This window comes from Leuciscus leuciscus, assembly GCF_965113295.1.
Source record: "Leuciscus leuciscus genome assembly, chromosome: 14".
NCBI classification, from domain to species: domain Eukaryota; kingdom Metazoa; phylum Chordata; class Actinopteri; order Cypriniformes; family Leuciscidae; genus Leuciscus; species Leuciscus leuciscus.
This window is the reverse complement of record NC_138738.1, coordinates 39,581,064-39,602,080: the sequence shown is the minus strand read 5'-3', so window position 1 is coordinate 39,602,080 and position 21,017 is coordinate 39,581,064. Positions and strand designations below refer to the sequence as shown.

The following is a 21,017-nucleotide window of genomic DNA, read 5'->3' as shown; positions in this document are numbered from 1 at the left end:
TGGCTTGTTGAAGATTTGTAACTAGTGAAACATTGACTGTTTTGTTTACTTTAGGAATATATGTCATATTTAACTTTTTTGGAAGTTCTAAAATAACGCTGACTAATATTACTAATATGTTGTTTATTTCATGCCCCTTTGCAGTTCCCTCGTCTCGGTTACTAACGTAACCTCGGTTCCCTGAGATGAGGGAACGAGAATTGCGTAAGGCTAGCTTACGCTATGGGAAAACTCCTTTTCTCGAGAATATTGAAGCCAAATCTTTAAAACGCAGTGCAGCTGCACAGCATACACAGATAAACAGCGAGTACGGTCATTGGCTGTGCTGCGGCAACTGCACAAATCTATGGCGAGGCAGCTCAGACGCACAAACCAATTCCAGGTTATAAAACCTCATAAATGTGGACGGCGAGGCCCAGCCTGTCACCGCACAGATATCTTCAATGGGTATTCCACTTGACCAAGCCCAAGACGAGGCCATGCCTCTCGTGGAATGAGCTCTGACGCCTAAGGGGCAATGAAGGCCCTTAGACTCATAAGCCAGCGCGATAGCATCAACTATCCAGAGCGATAATCTCTGCTTTGAGACGGCGAGCCCCTTGGTGCGGCCGCCAAAGCATACGAAAACTGTTCCGATTGTCTGACTGAGGCAGAACGCTCCAGATAAACTCTGAGAGCCCTGACGGGACAGAGTAAATTCGCGTCTCTTTCATCCTCTGGTGAGGAAAGAGCTGCGAGTGAAATAACCTGTGCTGTGAACGGAGTCGAGAGCACTTTAGGAATATAACCATGCCTTGGCTTGAGGACGGCTCTGGAGTCGTTAGGCCCAAACTCAAGGCAGGACGCGCTCACTGATAGCACATGTAAATCACCCACTCTCTTGACTGAAGCGAGCGCCAGAAAAAGAGCAGTTTTGAGCGAGATGTGCTTCAGGTCCGCAGACCGAAGCGGCTCAAACAGGGCACCCTTCAATGCTTCCAGGACCGTGGAGATGTCCCAGATAAGCACAGAGGGGGGTCGCGGAGGGTTTAGCCTCCTTGCCCCTTTAAGGAGCGCACGATGAGGTCGTTCCTTCCTAGTGATTGTCTGGCCACAAGAGCATGAGATGATGTTATGGCCGCCACATATACTTTGAGCGTGGAGGGGGTGCGACCCGCGTTCAAGAGCTCTTGCAAATAAACCGAGTGCACTTGGTACTTCGCATGAGTCGGGGTCCAGGCTCCGTGCTGCGCACCAGCCAGAGAACACCACCCATTTCTGAGCATAGAAGTGCCTAGTTGAGGGCGCTCTTGCTTCAGTGATGGTTTGTAGCACCCTATCCGGGAGACACCCGGGTACCCGTTGAGGGGCCATACATGAAGGGCCCATAAGTCGTGACGGAGATTTATGGGCCCTTCATGCTAAAAAGCATCACTGAAGCAAGAGCGCCCTCAACTAGGCACTTCTATGCTCAGATATGGGTGGTGCTCTCTGGCTGGTGCGCAGCACGGAGCCTGGACTTTACTCATGCGAAGTACCAAGTGAACGCGTTTTTTTTGCAAGAGCTCTAAGACGCGGGTCGCACCCCCTCCACGCTTATGGCGGACATAACATCATCTCACGCTCTTGTGGCCAGACAATCACTGGGAAAGAACGACCTCATCGTGCGCTTCCTTAAAGGGGCAAGAAGGCTAAACCCTCCGCGACCCCCCTCTGTGCCTATCTGGGACCTCTCTACGGTCCTGGAAGCATTGAAGGGTGCCCCGTTTTGAGCCGTTCGGTCTGCGGACCTGAAGCATCCTGCCTTGAGTTTGGGCCTAACGACTCCAGAGCCATCCTCAAGCCAAGGTATGGTTATATTCCTAAAGTGCTCTCGACTCCGTTCAGAGCACAGGTTATTTCACTCCCAGCTCTTCCCTTCACCAGAGGATGAAAGAGACGCAAATTTTCTCCGTCCCGTCAGGGCTCTCAGAGTTTATCTGGAGCGTTCTGCCTCATTCAGACAATCGGAACAGCTTTTCGTATGCTTTGGTGGCCGCACCAAGGGCCTCGCCGTCTCAAAGCAGAGATTATCGCGCTGGATAGTTGATGCTATCGCGCTGGCTAATGAGTCTAAGGGCCTTCATTGCCCCTTAGGCGTTAGAGCTCATTCCACGAGAGGCATGGCCTCGTCTTGGGCTTGGTCAAGTGGAATACCCATTGAAGATATGTGCGGTGGCAGGCTGGGTCTCGCCGTCCACATTTATGAGGTTTTATAACCTGGAATTGGTTCGTGAGTCTGAGCTGCCTCGCCATAGATTCGTGCAGTTGCCGCAGCACAGCCAATGACCTTACTCGCTGTTTATCTGTGTATGCTGTGCAGCTGCACTGCGTTTTAAAGATTTGGCTTCAATATTCTCGAGAAATGGAGTTTTCTCATAGCGTAAGCTAGCCAGGTAAGCTAGGTTACGTTAGTAACCGAGACGAGGGAACTGCAAAGGGGCATGAAATAAACAACATATTAGTAATATTAGTCAGCGTTATTTGACAACTTCCAAAAAAGTTAAATATGACATATATTCCTAAAGTAAACAAAACAGTCAATGTTTCAATAGTTACAAATCTTCAACAACCCAAAATACAATAACAGCAACTTGACTAATCATTGTTCCTCACCTCCTCTTCCTCTATCTCCTTCAGGATGGTTGCCAGATCTTTGCCCTGTAGTTCCTCCTTCAGCAGCATCAGTTTCTGCTCAGCCTCAGACATCAGCTGCAGTGTTTGTTCTTCTGAGTCTGGAGTCAGCTGTGGTGTCGGACCCTTCATCTGCCAGAGACCAACAGAAATGCTCAGACATTTCATGCATGCATCATTTGAATGTAAAAACATTTCCTTAATCACTAACTACAGAGAAAACATCCCTGGACACTTTTTACTGAATTTTTTTTATGCAGTTTCTACTCAATTTAAAAAAACAAAACAAAAGAATCAGTCTCCGACGCACGTTCACGAGAGCACCACGTGTGTGGTGATGACGCAGCAGCTGGCGTTCTGACATATAACCTACAAGCAGAGGAAGATGCATGCAGGTCGCGCATGCGTCGTGGTGCTCTCGTGAACGCGCGTTGGAGACTGATACATAATATCAACTGTGTACATCAAAAAACACATGCCAGTTCCTGGTCAAGAGCTTTCCAAGTTCAAAAACCAGTGATCACTGGTGCAAAATGGAAATCAGAGTGCCCAAGATAAAGAAGTATAATGGGAAAAAAAGTTTTAAACACATACAGTATGCCAAGTTCTTAGATATACTGTATGTAATCTTTGTATCCGTGTTGATTTCATATGGCTTTTATGTTCAACAAGAAGTTTAAATTTAACAAATGTCATGTGGTGTAACCATCAAGTAAAAACTAATAGCATATTTTCTTTATACCTTGATGAATGATAAAATATATTTTCAAGCTAAAAAGTTTTTTTTTTACCATATAAATACCCTGCAATGTGTGACTTCACGCCCCAAAAACCTTAATTCAGATATAGGATACATGTATGGAAGCCCATTTCCGCCATAAAGCAATAATAATGAGATAAGAAGTCAATTATGGAATACAAATTTTAATTGTCAGGAAAAGTCACAATTACAAAAAGTTTTAATTAAAATATAAAAAGTCAATTATAACATAAAAAGATGAAATTAAAACAAAAAGTTATAGAAAAAAATCATAATTGTGACAAAACATTTAGGGCCCTATCTTGCACCCAGCGCAAGTGACTTTGTACACCGACGCATGTATCATTCCTATTTTGCACCCGCGCAAAGCGCGCTTTTCCCTCCACAGAAGCACGTCGCTAAACTAGGGAATGAACTTGCGCTCCCTGGGCGGTTCAGCGCAAAAAAGGAGGCGTGTTCCGGCGCAAACGTTCCTTCATGCTATTTTGATGGTTTAGAAAACAATTGCGCCACTAACCAGGAAAAAATTGTTTAAAGTCAGTGGCGCGTTGCGCATGTTATTCATATGCTATTTTAAGGGTGCATGAAGTGTGTGCTCAACGCGCACTTTGATTCTCTCATCTACACAGAAGCAGCAGTTTTCATTTTTGCAAATCATACATTATTACAATAGATAGATAGATAGACAATGTATTATAAAAGCATACATCTAGCTTACACATTTACCCAAATTATCATACGCCTGTTTAACCGAAGTTAATTTGGGTGGGTTTCTCTATTTCAATGTAACTTCTCTCTTTTACGGCCGTGACGAGAGTGTTGCTCTCCTTGGCTGTGAACCGCTCCTGGCGCGCGCCTGGCAAATCCGCCGTTACAATAGCAATCCGCTATGGAAAAAGCGCGTCTGCTCTTAAAGGGAATGTGAAATGTCGCTCTGATTGGTTTATTTCACGTTACGCCCAAACCACACCTATGAATAATGAAGCTAATTCAGACCAACCCATTTTAGATTTGCGCCTGGCGCAAGAGTAATTTATCCCGCCGGGAAAATAGCAACAGCGCCGAGACCCGCCCACAAAGTTACTTGCGCTTTGCGCTTGACACTTGCGTTTCAGATCGTTAAAATAGGGCCCTTAGACTTTTTATCTAATAATTATGACTTGATATTTCACCAAAGCATGATTTTTTTCTTATGTGGCAGAAATGAGATTCCATGGTGATATGAGCTAGTGTCTTACCATCAAAAGAGTCCTGTTTCTGGGCCTCATGGAACTGAATGCATGTGTTGTACTGGGGTAGTTCCCTTTCGAGAGGTCTCTTGTATTGCTTACGGCTAGCTTACGCTATGGGAAAACTCCTTTTCTCGAGAATATTGAAGCCAAATCTTTAAAACGCAGTGCAGCTACACAACATAAACAGATGAACGGCGAGGACGGTCATTGGCTGTGCTGCGGCAACTCCACGAATCTAAGGCGAGGCGGCTCAGACGCACGAACCAATTCCAGGTTATAAAACCTCATAATGTGGACGGCGAGGCCCAGCCTGTCACCACACAGATATCTTCAATGGGTATTCCACTTGACCAAGCCCAAGACGAGGCCATGCCTCTCGTGGAATGAGCTCTGACGCCTAAGGGGCAATGAAGGCCCTTAGACTCATAAGCCAGCGCGATAGCATCAACTATCCAGCGCGATAATCTCTGCTTTGAGACGGCGAGCCCCTTGGTGCGGCCACCAAAGCATACGAAAAGCTGTTCCGATTGTCTGAATGAGGCAGAGCGCTCCAGATAAACTCTGAGAGCCCTGACGGGACGGAGAAAATTTGCGTTTCTTTCATCCTCTGGTGAGGGAAGAGCTGGGAGTGAAATAACCTGTGCTCTGAACGGAGTCGAGAGCACTTTAGGAATATAACCATACCTTGGCTTGAGGACGGCTCTGGAGTCGTTAGGTCCAAACTCAAGGCAGGATGCTTCAGGTCAGCAGACCGAACGGCTCAAAACGGGACACCCTTCAATGCTTCCAGGACCGTGGAGAGGTCCCAGATAGGCACAGAGGGGGGTCGCGGAGGGTTTAGCCTTCTTGCCCCTTTAAGGAAGCGCACGATGAGGTCGTTCCTTCCTAGTGATTGTCCGGCCACAAGAGCATGAGATGATGTTATGGCCGCCACATATACTTTGAGCGTGGAGGGGGTGCGACCCGCGTTCAAGAGCTCTTGCAAATAAAGCGAGTACACTTGGTACTTTGCATGAGTCGGGGTCCAGGCTCCGTGCTGCGCACCAGCCAGAGAACACCACCCATTTCTGAGCATAGAAGTGCCTAGTTGAGGGCGCTCTTGCTTCAGTGATGGTTTGTAGCACCCTATCTGGGAGACACCCGGGTACCCGTTGAGGGGCCATACATGAAGGGCCCATAAGTCGTGACGGAGATTTATGGGCCCTTAATGCTAAAAACCATCATTGAAGCAAGAGCGCCCTCAACTAGGCACTTCTATGCTCAGAAATGGGGGGTAATCTCTGGCTGGTGTGCAGCACGGAGCCTGGACTTTACTCATGCAAAGTACCAAGTGTACTCGTTTTTTTTGCAAGACCTCTTAGACGTGGGTCGCACCCCCTCCACGCTTGTGGCGGCCATAACATCATCTCACGGTCTTGTGGCCAGACAATCACTAGGAAGGAACGACCTCATCGTGCGCTTCCTTAAAGGGGCAAGAAGGCTAAACCCTCCGCAACCCCCCTCTGTGCCTATCTGGGACCTCTCCACGGTCCTGGAAGCATTGAAGGGTGCCCCGTTTTGAGCCGTTCGGTCTGCTGACCTGAAGCATCCTGCCTTGAGTTTGGGCCTAACGACTCCAGAGCCGTCCTCAAGCCAAGGTATGGTTATATTCCTAAAGTGCTTTCGACTCCGTTCAGAGCACAGGTTATTTCACTCCCAGCTCTTCCCTCACCAGAGGATGAAAGAGACGCAAATTTTCTCCGTCCCGTCAGGGCTCTCAGAGTTTATCTGGAGCGCTCTGCCTCATTCAGACAATCGGAACAGCTTTTCGTATGCTTTGGTGGCCGCACCAAGGGGCTCGCCGTCTCAAAGCAGAGATTATCGCGCTGGATAGTTGATGCTATCGCGCTGGCTTATGAGTCTAAGGGCCTTCATTGCCCCTTAGGCGTCAGAGCTCATTCCACGAGAGGCATGGCCTCGTCTTGGGCTTGGTCAAGTGGAATACCCATTGAAGATATCTGTGTGGTGACAGGCTGGGCCTCGCCGTCCACATTTATGAGGTTTTATAACCTGGAATTGGTTCGTGCGTCTGAGCCGCCTCGCCTTAGATTCGTGCAGTTGCCGCAGCACAGCCAATGACCGTCCTCGCCGTTCATCTGTTTATGTTGTGTAGCTGCACTGCGTTTTAAAGATTTGGCTTCAATATACTCGAGAAAAGGAGTTTTCCCATAGCGTAAGCTAGCCGTAAGCAATACGAGAGACCTCTCGAAAGGGAACTACCCCAGTACAACACATGCATTCAGTTCCATGAGGCCAAGAAACAGGACTCTTTTGATGGTACGACACTAGCTCATATCACCATGGAATCTCATTTCTGCCACATAAGAAAAAAATCATGCTTTGGTGAAGTATCAAGTCATAATTATTAGATAAAAAGTCTAAGGGCCCTATTTTAACGATCTGAAACGCAAGTGTCAAGCGCAAAGCGCAAGTAACTTTGTGGGCGGGTCTCGGCGCTGTTGCTATTTTCCCGGCGGGATAAATGACTCTTGCGCCAGGCGCAAATCTAAAATGGGTTGGTCTGAAGTAGCTTCATTATTCATAGGTGTGGTTTGGGCGTAACGTGAAATAAACCAATCAGAGCGACATCTCACATTCCCTTTAAGAGCAGACGCGCTTTTTCCATAGCGGATTGCTATTGTAACGGCGGATTTGCCAGGCGCGCGCCAGGAGCGGTTCACAGCCAAGGAGAGCAACGCTCTCGTCACGGCCGTAAAAGAGAGAAGTTACATTGAAATAGAGAAACCCACCCAAATTAACTTCGGTTAAACAGGCGTATGATAATTTGGGTAAGTGTGTAAGCTAGATGTATGCTTTTATAATACATTGTCTATCTATCTATCTATCTATCTATTGTAATAATGTATGATTTGCAAAAATGAAAACTGCTGCTTCTGTGTAGATGAGAGAATCAAAGTGCGCGTTGAGCACACACTTCATTGATTCTGGCCAAGCATGCACCCTTAAAATAGCATATGAATAACATGCGCAACGCGCCACTGACTTTAAACAATTTTTTCCTGGTTAGTGGCGCAATTGTTTTCTAAACCATCAAAACGTTTGCGCCGGAACACGCCTCCTTTTTTGCGCTGAACCGCCCAGGGAGCGCAAGTTCATTCCCTAGTTTAGCGACGTGCTTCTGTGGAGGGAAAAGCGCGCTTTGCACGGGTGCAAAATAGGAATGATACATGCGTCGGTGTACAAAGTCACTTGCGCTGGGTGCAAGATAGGGCCCTAAATGTTTTGTCACAATTATTATTTTTTTTCTATAACTTTTTGTTTTAATTTCATCTTTTTATGTTATAATTGACTTTTTATATTTTAATTAAAACTTTTTGTAATTGTGAATTTTCCTGACAATTAAAATTTGTATTCCATAATTGACTTTTTATCTCATTATTATTGCTTTATGGCAGAAATGGGCTTCCATACATGTATCCTATATCTGAATTAAGGTTTTTGGGGCGTGAAGTCACACATTGCAGGGTATTTATATGGTAAAAAAAAAACTTTTTAGCTTGAAAATATATTTTATCATTCATCAAGGTATAAAGAAAATATGCTATTAGTTTTTACTTGATGGTTACACCACATGACATTTGTTCAATTTAAACTTCTTGTTGAACATAAAAGCCATATGAAATCAACACAGATACAAAGATTACATACAGTATATCTAAGAACTTGGCATACTGTATGTGTTTAAAACTTTTTTTCCCATTATACTTCTTTATCTTGGGCACTCTGATTTCCATTTTGCACCAGTGATCACTGGTTTGTGAACTTGGAAAGCTCTTGACCAGGAACTGGCATGTGTTTTTTGATGTACACAGTTGATATTATGTATCAGTCTCCAACGCGCGTTCACGAGAGCACCACGACGCATGCGCGACCTGCATGCATCTTCCTCTGCTTGTAGGTTATATGTCAGAACGCCAGCTGCTGCGTCATCACCACACACGTGGTGCTCTCGTGAACGTGCGTCGGAGACTGATTCTTTTGTTTTGTTTTTTTAAATTGAGTAGAAACTGCATAAAAAAAATTCAGTAAAAAGTGTCCAGGGATGTTTTCTCTGTAGTGTAGTGATGTAGTGATGGAAATGTTTTTACATTCAAATGATGCATGCATGAAATGTCTGAGCATTTCTGTTGGTCTCTGGCAGATGAAGGGTCCGACACCACAGCTGACTCCAGACTCAGAAGAACAAACACTGCAGCTGATGTCTGAGGCTGAGCAGAAACTGATGCTGCTGAAGGAGGAACTACAGGGCAAAGATCTGGCAACCATCCTGAAGGAGATAGAGGAAGAGGAGGTGAGGAACAATGATTAGTCAAGTTGCTGTTATTGTATTTTGGGTTGTTGAAGATTTGTAACTATTGAAACATTGACTGTTTTGTTTACTTTAGGAATACTAGTGCAAAATGCCCGTGCAAAATCAGTTTTTGTGTGTGTTTTTAGTAATTGTTGGTTTGGTGCCCGTGAAAGAGACTGTGAACGCATTGAATTCAGGGAGCAGGCTAGGTTACTACAAATGATGGCTGTGAATAAACTATAATATTCAGAAGTAAACAGTGTAGCTGACTGAGTGTTTATGAATACCACAACCTTCTAAGTGCTAGTGCAAAATGCCCATGCAAAATCAGTTTTTGAGTGTGTTTTTAGTAATTGTTGGTTTGGTGTGTTTGAGTGCTCATTGTTACAATTACACACATATTTGTGCATGGTAGAAAGCACACAGTGAACTCAGAAAAAACGCTATGCTTGAGGTAGCTTGTGAATAGGCTACTACAAATGATGCCCGTGATTCTTGAGGTGACCAAATCAAATAAAGTTCAGTGATTCAACTAATGTTGTGTTGTGTATTAATAATGACAAACCTAGATTATTAAATGCAGATGAATCAAGTTTAGTAGTCAAACATAATGAAATCAACTAATGAGCTAAATATACTTGGTGATACCTCAGCAACTTGCGATCCTATCCACAATCTCCACCAAACAACAAAAGAGCAAGCATTATTATAATAATGTGATTAGGTTGTCTGAGAGAATTGAGGTTGCTTGTATTGAGACTATAACCCTACGCTCCACAAATAGGACTGGTTGAAGGGGAGTGTGTGAGTGCATTTTCTTTTAAAACTTTGACAATGTCAATCAAGACATTAAAGCATGGAAGCCTTCAAGTTACTTATTAGGCTATTTAGGCTTCGTTCTCCTTTATATGTTGCTGCTTTTTATGTTCTTGTTGCATTCTATAAACCCTTACTATTAAAATTGCTAGTTAAGCTGATGAATTCTGATAGAAATCCTTTTTAAATAGGTTTTAACATATACCCTCATCACTTTGTGTAATTTGTGACAATATCCCAAAGTAAATAAACTTGTTTTTGAAGAGTGGGTTGGTAAGGAGCAAGTGTAGTTAGTAATATTTGGAGAAATGAGATTCCTTTATGCATGTTGTTGATGTTAAAAGTCCAGGTCATTTCTAAAGGTAGATTTTATGCACTATATGGGCCAGTAAAATGTATCGTGTTTGATCAGAAAGTGAGATGAGTGATTCAACTTCTTTCTCTGTAATGCTTTTGTTAAACATTTTGACCAGTGATAATGTTCAATCAATTGGAACAATAGAGTTACTCCGAAATGGCTCTTTTCTGAGGCCATGTTTGATCCGGTGCAGTGGGCAATGGCAGACCCTGGACACGCAGATTGCAGTGTGGATGTGAAACATGATTACAGGTCGGCAGTTGGTTCAGGACATGGAAAACATGAAAACACACTTTTAAAAACACATGAATTTTTTTTTATTATTAATATTTAATATTTATTCATATTTGTGTACTGTATGTACAGTAAGGGAGGGATTGTCAAGATTTCACCTGTAGTCAGTCAGTCTGGTCACTAGGAAAATACTACAATATTTGGAACATGAAAAAAAAAACACTATGTGAACTACCGTATTTTTTTCATAAAAAACATTTGTTTAATGTACTTAAAGTAAAGAAGGATATTGTCAAAATTACAACTGCAGTAAGTTAGTGTTGTCACTAGCAAAGTACTACAACCTTTGGAACATGAAAAAGCACTTTAGGTGAATTACAGTAATTTTTCATACAAATATTTATGTACTGTATGTACAGTAAGGGAGATATTGGCAAAATCTCAACTGTAGTAAGTCAGTATGGTCCATATGAACAAACTACAAGCTTTAAACTTAGAAAAAAAGCTACAGCACATTACAGTAACTTTGTTCTGAAAATAATTGTGTACTGTACATCAGAGGTGGAAAGTAACAAATTACATTTACTCGCGTAGTTTTTTTGTGTACTTCTACTTTTTTAAGTAGTTTTTAAAATCTGTAATTTTACTTTTACTTAAGTACGTTTTGACTGAAGTATTGTACTTCGCTACATTTTAAATCATATCCGTTACTGAGTAAAAAAATATCTAAAATAAATAATAATACAAGGGGGGAAAAATCGCGCTCCGGAAACTACTACAAGGGCGGGAGAACAAATGTGCAAAAGAAAAAAAGTGACGCAACACCGTCCGCAATATTTGGATGTGCAGTAAACTACTGCGCGTGGTTGTCCTCGAGGATATACAATTTGCAAAAAAATATGGATGCAAAGTGGCTGAAAAAGGCTAGCCTACTCAAGCTCAAGGTGTTTTCAGTTTCTCACAAACAATACGAGGACATGAATACATGAACATTTCCAGAGCTGCTCTGAGAGAACGCCTAATGAGCATTTTCATCATTTTATTTGAGAAAAAACATTGTCAAATACACTCTGGAACAGGTCTTCACTACAACCCGTCAAAATAAAAGTTCGGTTTAAATAGGAGAAATTATGAAAGAAATATATTATTGTAGATCTACAATAGAAAGCACTTGTCAGAATAATAACAACAGCAATAATAATTAGACAGTTTATTTAAATATTATTTAAGGAATATTTTTTGTCCATGATTTAATTTAGTAAATCTGTTTTGCAGCACTTCCCCCAAAAATAAAAGGATAAAAGTTTAAATTTCCATTTGATTACCACAGTTTTTGATAATATATTTGTCAAAGAAAAAATAGTTTTCTGAATAAAAACATTTCATAGGGCTATATTATTCTTAAACATTTTAATAAATTATTAATGTTAAAAATAAGTTGTTGATCTGAGAATTATCAATTATTGAATTTAGTGGATTAGAAAAGTTTTATTGAAATTTTAATAAACAAAACAAATGGTTTTCGAGTTTGTTCAAAAACCTGTTTTCATTCAACTGTCATTTTATCTGATGATAATAATAATAACAACCATAATTTAATAATTCTGTTTATTTTTTTATTTAATAATTGATTAATACTGTAAACCGTGATAATTTCTGAGATGGTTATCATACTGTGAAAATCTACAACCTGGGAGAGTCCCCCGGCCCGCCCCGCCCGGCCCGGCCCCACGGTTTAAAAGTAACTCAGTAACTTTTACTCTGAGTACATTTTAAATGAGCTACTTTTTACTTTTACTTGAGTAGATATTTGTAATTTGACTTGCACTTAAGTAAAATTTCATTGAAGTAATAGTACTTTTACTTGAGTAGAATATTTTAGTACTCTTTCCACCTCTGCTGTACATACAGTAACCTACTGCAAGCCTTGGAATTTGAACATGTCTGTTTTTAAGTGTTAATAGCAATTTTTACTAGTAAAGATTTATACATTTAAACGCAGTTGGTGTAATTGGCAGACGTTCCCTCAAGCATTATGAGCCGACAGCGCGTTAAAGCTCTCTCAGGTGTAAATATGCAGCTATTTAGCTTATTTTTAACGAGTATTTCATGCCGACATAAATTGATTGACTCCTGTTAAAAGGAATCTTGGTAAGTTATTGATTTATCTGTAAGACTGGCTGCCGACTCTACAGAGCAGTGGCATGGAAAAACCTCAAAGTATTCACTACAGGAGGACTTTAAATGATGGAGAATCTCCAGAAATCAAACCTGTGTTTGTTTGTGCAGGTCAGAAAAAGCAGCCAAAGGAGAGAAAAACACTGCTAACTGCTCAATTTGACAAGATCGCTGTGTTTCCATCCACCTATTCTTATGCAAAATTTGGGATATCGCATATAAAACACTGGATGGAAACGTACTTGGTTACTTACGTAACCTCGGTTCCCTTAGAGATAAGGGAACGAGTACTGCGTTGCAAACGCTGTGGGAAAACTCCTTTTCTCGAGAATATTGAAGCCTTTATTTTAAAACGCATTGCTGCAGCACAGGCGAGAGCATCATGCTCGCGCGAGCGCGCTGATAGGCTGTGCTGAGGCAACTGCACGAACCAATGGCGAGAAGGCAGAGGCGCGCGAACCAATCAGAGCGCTTGGCGCCCTGCCAGACTCGAGCGCGCCAAACAGGGCGTGACAGAAGAGTATAAATACAGAGAAAACTCGCCATATGACAGGTCTAATCGACTGAAGCGAAAACACCTGATATAAGAGAAATAGCACGCAAGGCAACGCAGTACTCGTTCCCTTATCTCTAAGGGAACCGAGGTTACGCAAGTAACCAAGTACGTTCCCTTACGAGAACGTTCTCTCGTACTGCGTTGCAAACGCACGAGGAGGCCATGCCTCTTGTCGAGTGAGCTCTAACACCTATGGGACAAGGGAGGCCCAGTGAGGTGTATGCCAGAGCAATGGCGTCGACTATCCATCTGGATAGCGTAAGTTTCGTGACCGGAAGACCTTTGGTCCGGCCCCCGAAACAGATAAAAAGCTGTTCAGACTGTCTGAAAGAGGCAGAACGCTCCAGATATATTCTCAGAGCTCTGACGGGGCAGAGCGTGTGAGCATCACTGTCTTCTCCCGAGACTGGGAGAGCTGACAGAGAAATAACCTGGGCTCTGAACGGAGTTGAGAGTACCTTAGGTATATATCCATGTCTTGGCCTAAGGAAGACTTTAGAGTCGTTAGGGCCAAACTCAAGACAGGAAGCGCTCGTGGAAAGCGCTTGTAAGTCCCCTACTCTTTTAACTGACGCCAGTGCCAACAGCAGAGCGGTTTTCAGGGAGAGGGGTTTTAGATCAGCCGACTGAAGTGGTTCAAAGGGGGGTCCCTTAAGAGCCTGTAGAACCAGGGAAAGGTCCCAGGCCGGCACTGAAGGTGGCCGAGGTGGGTTAAGCCTTCTAGCACCTTTAAGGAAGCGAACTATAAGGTCGCTTTTACCTAAAGAAGATCCGGCTACCAGTACGTGAAATGCCGCAATGGCTGCCACGTACACCTTGAGCGTGGAGGGGGAGCGTCCCGCGTCCAGCATCTCCTGGAGAAAGGATAGTACCATAGGTACTTCACAAGTGTGTGGGTCGAGGTTCCGAGCTAGACACCAGCTGGAGAACACTGACCATTTAAGGTGGTAGAGACGTCTAGTAGACGGAGCTCTAGCCTCCATAATAGTATTTAGGACACCCTCTGGGAGGTCCTGGGGTACCCGTTGAGCGGCCACACATGTAGGGCCCACAAGTCGGGACGGGGGTGCCAGATAGTCCTGTTCGCCTGAGCCAGGAGGTCGCTCCTCAGTGGAATAGGCCACGGGTCTATTACAGACAGTTGCATCAGCTCTGGGAACCAAGTCTGGGTTCGCCAGAGGGGGGCTACCAAGAGGACTGCGCACTTCGTGTTCCTGATCCGTTCGATGACCTGAGGGAGCATCGAGACCGGAGGAAACGCATAAAGGGGAAGGTTGAGCCACTCGTGGGCCAACGCATCCCTGTTCTTTGAAAAGAAGATTGGGCAGTGACAGTTGTCTTCTGAGGCGAAGAGGTCTACCTCTGCCTTCCCGAAGACCTCCCATAGTAGGAGAACCGTCTGGGGGTGGAGTGACCATTCTTCTGGGGGAACGTTGCCCAGAGAAAGCATGTCTGCTCCTGTGTTCATCGTGCCCGGCACGTGAGCTGCCCTGAGCGAGCGCAGGTTGGTGTGAGCCCATAGCAGTAGCTGTGTGGCTATGGCAAACAGGTTGCGGGACCTGAGGCCGCCCTGGCGATTTATGTAAGAGACCACTGACATATTGTCCGTCCGGACCAAGACGTGGTGTCCTGCCAGGTATGGAAGGAAGGTTTTTAGGGCTAGAAAAACCGCTCTCATCTCGAGGCAGTTGATGTGTAGGGGTTTCTCCGAGCTCGACCAGAGGTCGGAGGCAGGCCTGCCCTCGTACAGGGCTCCCCAACCGGAGTTGGAAGCATCTGTCGAAATGACCCTCCTCTCTGAGACCACCCCCATGCTTACGCCCTGCTGGTACCAGCTGGCATCTTTCCAGGGGGCCAGAGCTCGAATACAGCGCTGGTCCACCCTGATATTCAAGAGGCCTGAGCGCCAGGCGTGGGGTGGTACCTGAGGTGCTAGCCACAGCTGAAGAGGACGCATACGCAGTAGGCCTAGTTGGAGTACTGATGATGCTGAGGCCATCAGGCCCAAGATCCTCTGAAACGTTCGGAGGGGTACATAGGAGCCCTCTACGAACGACGCGGCGAGCTGCTGAATCGATAGAGCACGGGCCGAGGTGGGCCATGCTCTCATAAGTACAGAGTCGAGAACTGTTCCCAGGAACGTGATACGTTGGCTGGGCAACAGAATACTCTCGGAAAAATTCACCCTGAGCCCTAGGCATTCCAGATGGCTGAGGAGCCAGGCTTTGTGAGTATGGGACTCTGCCTCTGACTGAGTCAGTATGAGCCAGTCGTCGAGGTAGTTCAGAATGCGCATTCCCCGCTGTCTTAGGGGGGAGAGAGCTGCATCCATGCACTTCGTGAATGTACGAGGTGCCAGTGCCAGTCCAAATGGTAGAACTGTGTACTGGTATGTCTGCCCCTCGAAGGCGAATCTCAAGAATGGCCTGTGGTGGGGGTTCACTTGGATGTGAAAATACGCGTCTTTTAGATCTACTGAAAAGAACCAGTCCCCTGGGCGAATCTGCGCCAGGATGTGTCTGGTCGTAAGCATTCTGAATGGCCGTGACATGAGGGCCTTGTTCAGATGTCTGAGATCTAGAATGGGTCTCAGGCCGCCGTCTTTCTTTGGAACAAGAAAATAACGGCTGTAAAACCCTGACTCGCTTTGTGACGCGGGGACTGTCTCGATAGCCCCTTTCGCCAGCAGACATAACACTTCGGTGCGGAGGACGTGAGTCAACGTGCTCTTTACTGAGGTTTGGATAACAGCGCGAAAGCGCGGAGGTCTGCGGGCGAACTGAAGCGAGTAACCGCGCTTTATAATGTTCATCACCCATTCTGAAACTCCGGGGATGGCCTGCCAAGCCAGAGCCCGATGAGCCAGCGGTACGATCATATCTGATGACGGAACGCCCAGAGTCGGGGGTTCGACCTGACATGAACTTAAGAGAGAAATTTTGCTCGATTTGTGCTTTTTGTGGGTCGCTGTTAAAACAGCGTTTGGGTGCAGGAGTGCGTGACAGATGACGGACCCATGTTCTGCATTTAAAACTGCTCCAGCCGCCTGAGCTGAAGAGGGGGCTGTGAGCAGCACTCGAGCGGTCTTCGGGGCAGGTCCGGCCGCGGCGGGACATAGACCCCTCTTTCTGCCGGCTAGGACGGCTTTTTGGGCTCATGGTCGAGCGTGAGCTTCGGCCGGGGCCCCTGGCGCTTAGGGAACGGGTACCGTTTCGCGGGCTTCAGGTGCTGGCTGGTTTCAGCCGCTGGGCGGGGCTGGTGAACCTGTGGCACTGACTTTTCCGGCCGCAACGTGCTCTTGGGGCGCCGTGAAGCCGAGCTGGAGCGTTTAGGAAGAAAGTGCTTCATTGCACTTGAAGCTTTCTGAGCCTCGGTGAAACGCTCTGCGAAGCCGTTGACAGATGGGCCAAAGAGACCAGTTGTGGAGACCGGAGAATCGAGGAAGGCGGTTTTGTCTGCGTCCCTGATCTCCGTTAAATTAAGCCATAAATGGCGCTCCAAAACCACCAGGCTGGCCATATTGCGACCGAGGGCTTGCGCCGTGGTCTTTGTAGCCCGTAGCGCCAAATCCGTAGCACTTCGGAGGTCCTTAAAAGCGTCCGGTTCAGGTGCCTGACTCATCCATAGAGCGGAGGAGCTTAGCCTGGAACACTCGAAGAGTCGCCATGGCGTGTAGTGCGGAGGCGGCTTGACCGGCGGCAGCATAGGCGCGGCTGGCTATAGCCGAAGTAGTCCTGCACGGTTTAGATGGGTGCACCGTCTTTGACCTCCAACTACCTGCAGTGGGAGGGCACAAATGCGCGGCGACCGCTTCCTCAAGTGGTGGGAGAGACACATAGCCCTTTTCCTCAGCGCCGTCGACAGTGGAGAGCGTGGAAGAGGAAGAGGAGCGCGTTCGCGCCAGCTTTTAGTGAGCTCTTCGTGGACCTCCGGTAGAAACGGAGCGGCGCGCTGGCGAGGGGCCTGTTGGCACCCCGGCAGGTACCACTCGTCGAGGCGGCTTCTGGGAGGTTCAGCTGGGGAAAGCCAGTTGAGTCCCAGCTCGTCGACAGCGCGAGACATGACACGGAAAAGTTCGGCGTCAACACTCGCTCTAGTGTCGAGACGATCACATTGAGAGGAGGGGGCGGGGTCCGCGGAGCCCGACCAATCCTCGCTCTCAGATGCCGCCACAGAAACTGCGTCATCCATGTCTTCAGCAGATCCGCCGAACGAAACGAGTCCCGCCGCTTCACGTGAGGGGCTTTGGTCGCTTCGAGCGAACAGAACTGGAGATGGGGGTGTGGGCGAAGCACGCGGGGAAGGACCCGGCGTGCATTCGTCGAAATCACCGCGTTCAGGGATCCTCTGATCGCGCCGCTTCTTCCTACGGGGCTCGCGGGGCGCCAAAGATGGAAGATGGGCAGGTTCACTCTCTGACGTAGCGAGAGCGAGCCTTGATCGGAGGACTGCCACAGGCATGCCATCGCAGTGTAGACAGCCGCCTTTAGTGAGCGCTGACTCGGCGTGCTCAGGACCTAGGCAGGCAGCGCACTGTGTGTGTCTATCAGACACGTGCAGGGGAACCCCGCAGGAATCGCAGATGGGAAGCGGCATTTGAAACAACGCCGCTTTGCGCTGTGAAAACAGCGATTTGCTCTTTTAGCAATAATAGAAAAAGGATACTCGTCGGATGCCACAGGGAAACGCTTGGCTGGCGATCTGCCGAGACGCGAAGCTGTTCCGCTGAGAGGCTTCTCTACAACGAGCGGCTTCCTATCCGGAGAAATCAGCGACGAGGTGAGTCTCAGAGCTGAAGGAGATAGATCTGTCATATGGCGAGTTTTCTCTGTATTTATACTCTTCTGTCACGCCCTGTTTGGCGCGCTCGAGTCTGGCAGGGCGCCAAGCGCTCTGATTGGTTCGTGCGCCTCTGCCTTCTCGCCATTGGTTCGTGCAGTTGCCTCAGCACAGCCTATCAGCGCGCTCGCGCGAGCATGATGCTCTCGCCTGTGCTGCAGCAATGTGTTTTAAAATAAAGGCTTCAATATTCTCGAGAAAAGGAGTTTTCCCACAGCGTTTGCAACGCAGTACGAGAGAACGTTCTCGTAAGGGAACGGCAAGATACACATAAACTCTGAAAATACACATACAGTAAAAAACTCAAGCGCTCAGTTGAGGCGGAAATTTTTTTATCCGATAAGAAGACGTGCACAAACTATAAACTACGATGGAAACACATTTACTGAATAAATCCCTCGATGTGCAACAATAAACTCATGTGACTTTCCCTCAGGCTGTGATTGGATAACTGGAGTAACCAGTGGACCAATGGCGTCGCAGCATCTCTAATGTTGGTTTGGTGTTTCTGAAATGCCGGAGTGGAAGTGTGTGATCAGAATGATTTGGTGTAATTCCCTCCAGAAGCGTCTCACACACACGAGTGTGTTCCTGAACACCAGCATCCGAACGCTAGAGAACATGACAGCGTTTACTGTGTTTCGTCTGACGCTCTGACACACTCGTTTATGATGGAGGGAAAAAGAGAAAGATTGCAGAAACTTAGTTTTATTACTGATAATTTGCACTAATTTCCCAGGAAGTGATGATTTTGTTCTCTTGAACTATGGGATGGATATTCTTATATTGCTTATTCGCTGCTTTATTCAAATATTTTATGCGATATTCCAATTGTGTGCATAAATTAAATTCACAACTTTGGATGTAAACTGATATCAGTGAAACACTGATTAAACATCTACTATAGTGGAATATTAGTGATTTATATGTTCCTTGAGCCAAATGCATTTCCTCATAAACACGCTTTGTGTCTCGATAATGCAGAAACATCATATTCATCTTCACTGACCTTCAGAAAAGTGTTTCAGACGGAAGAACATTTACTGTGTGGAGAACTAACAGAGTAACGAGAGACTGAAGAGATAAACAGAAGAAGAGACTTTATTTGCTCACAGTAAATGAAGATCAGCTCAACAAACACAATCCTGATAACATCGACACACACACACACACACACACACACTCAGACACACTCTCTCTCTCACTCACACACACACACACACACACACACACACACACTCACTCAGACACTCTCTCTCACACACACACACACACACACACACACACACACACTCTCTCTCTCTCTCTCACACACACACACACACAGACACACACACACACACACTCTCTCTCTCTCTCTCTCTCTCTCTCTCTCTCTCACTCACACACACACACACACACACGGATGGACGTCTTTTCACACTGCTCCTCTTCTTCAGCATCATTCGTCCTTTTCATCCGTGATTCACCAGCAAGTTCTGCAGAGAAAGAACAAACCGACACGTCAATGAGTGTTTATTTCCTTCATCAATTCAAGCGTTCATGTGACGCTCAGCTCTTCTATCACACACACACACGCGCGCGCGCGCACACACACACTTAGTAACTCTGGCATGTTTTAATATGAACCAGCTCTCAGTTACACAATGGAGGGAAAAAATGAATAAAATGATCAGTATCGGTCAGTAACATATTGTTTTATGATCAGCATGAGTCTGATTACACTAAAATTGCCAATATCATCATGACTGATTTCTTACATTTCAAACAGTAACTTTATGGTTTACACTTTACAATAAGGTCTCGTTTGTTGACATTAGTTAATGCATTAACTGACACTGAACAATATATCCTCATAGCATTTACTGATATTGTTAATGTTAGTTATGTTCATATAACTACAGTGCAATAACTACTGTAATATTAACAGATACAACTTTTGATCTTATACATGCTTTAGTAAATGCTGAGATTAACATTACCTGAGATTAATAAATGCTGTAGAGATGTTGTTGAATGCTAACAAATGAAACCTTATTGTAAAGTGTTTCCGCCCGGTTACAAAATTATGAAACAGTTATCCATCGTTTCAACTGTACATTATTACGCTGTGCTCTAGAATTCTTGATTCTGATTGGTCAGTGGTGACATATTTATTTTTAACCATTTAATGACTGGCTGACTGTCCCTTTTATGTAATATCCAGTACATATAACAATCATATTTTGCAAGAGTACCTTCTTGCAGGAGTGGATGCAGTGTATGTAGTCTCTGGCCAGCCGTGAGCAGAGGAGTGTGTGTCGTGTGTTCAGTGTGTAGCAGCTCAACACCTGCGACTGCAGCTCAGCGCACACGGGGGTCATGTGACCCGGCCTGAGGAACAATACACACTCTTACACACAGGCTGAGGAACAATACACACTATTTCACACACATAAACACAGGCTGAGGAACAATACACACTCTTACACACACATAAACACAGGCTTCTCACACACACACACACACACACACACACTTCATACTACACATACACACACATAAACAGTTATAGAACAATCACTACAACACTCATGATTACTGCTCTACTGTCAAATCTAGATCAACAAACATGAATCACCTTAGTGCCAATATTATTTCTGGTATTCCCTTTCATGTAGTGTGTAATAAAGCTGTGAATGTAAAAGCTCTGAAAAGTTACAAAGATCAAAGTGAAAGAAGTGATTCTGAACTGAAACGAGTCGACAGTAATTCCAGTCTCACTTCCTGATGATCCTGCGAACTAATTTACATAATGCTCTTGATTGGCTGATCAGCGTCTCTTTGCCCCGCCCTCAAACACTGTAGTTTATCTGAGACTGGAAGAGTTTGGTTCGTGTTGTTCATGTCGAGAAGACGCTGTTTTCTGAGATCGATACGATAAAACCCACGCCATCATTACTGTTCGTATCACTGTGATCAAGAGCTGACATTCAGATATGATAATGAGCGTTTGGTTTCTGACCAATCACTGCAGACCGGGCCGTCTGACCAGTCAGAGC

At 45.5% G+C, this 21,017-nt stretch overlaps 2 protein-coding genes across 3 annotated transcripts in view; one reads left to right on the top strand and one right to left on the bottom strand.

Annotated features, from left to right (window-relative positions):
* Positions 1 to 21,017, top strand: part of LOC309473954 (outer dynein arm-docking complex subunit 3-like) — an 82,923-nt gene that overhangs the window by 31,759 nt on the left and 30,147 nt on the right. The window lies entirely within an intron of this gene.
* The window catches only part of LOC309473976 (MICOS complex subunit mic25a-like), an 8,690-nt gene continuing 6,732 nt past the window's right edge, over positions 19,060 to 21,017 (bottom strand). For both annotated transcript variants that reach the window (XM_082136272.1, XM_082136273.1), the window contains exons 3-4: positions 20,214 to 20,349; positions 19,060 to 19,454 (exon numbers count right to left, since the gene is read on the bottom strand). In XM_082136272.1, the coding sequence (XP_081992398.1) occupies positions 19,431 to 19,454; positions 20,214 to 20,349 (160 nt within the window). In that variant the 3' untranslated portion in view covers positions 19,060 to 19,430. The remainder of the gene's footprint in view (positions 19,455 to 20,213; positions 20,350 to 21,017) is intronic.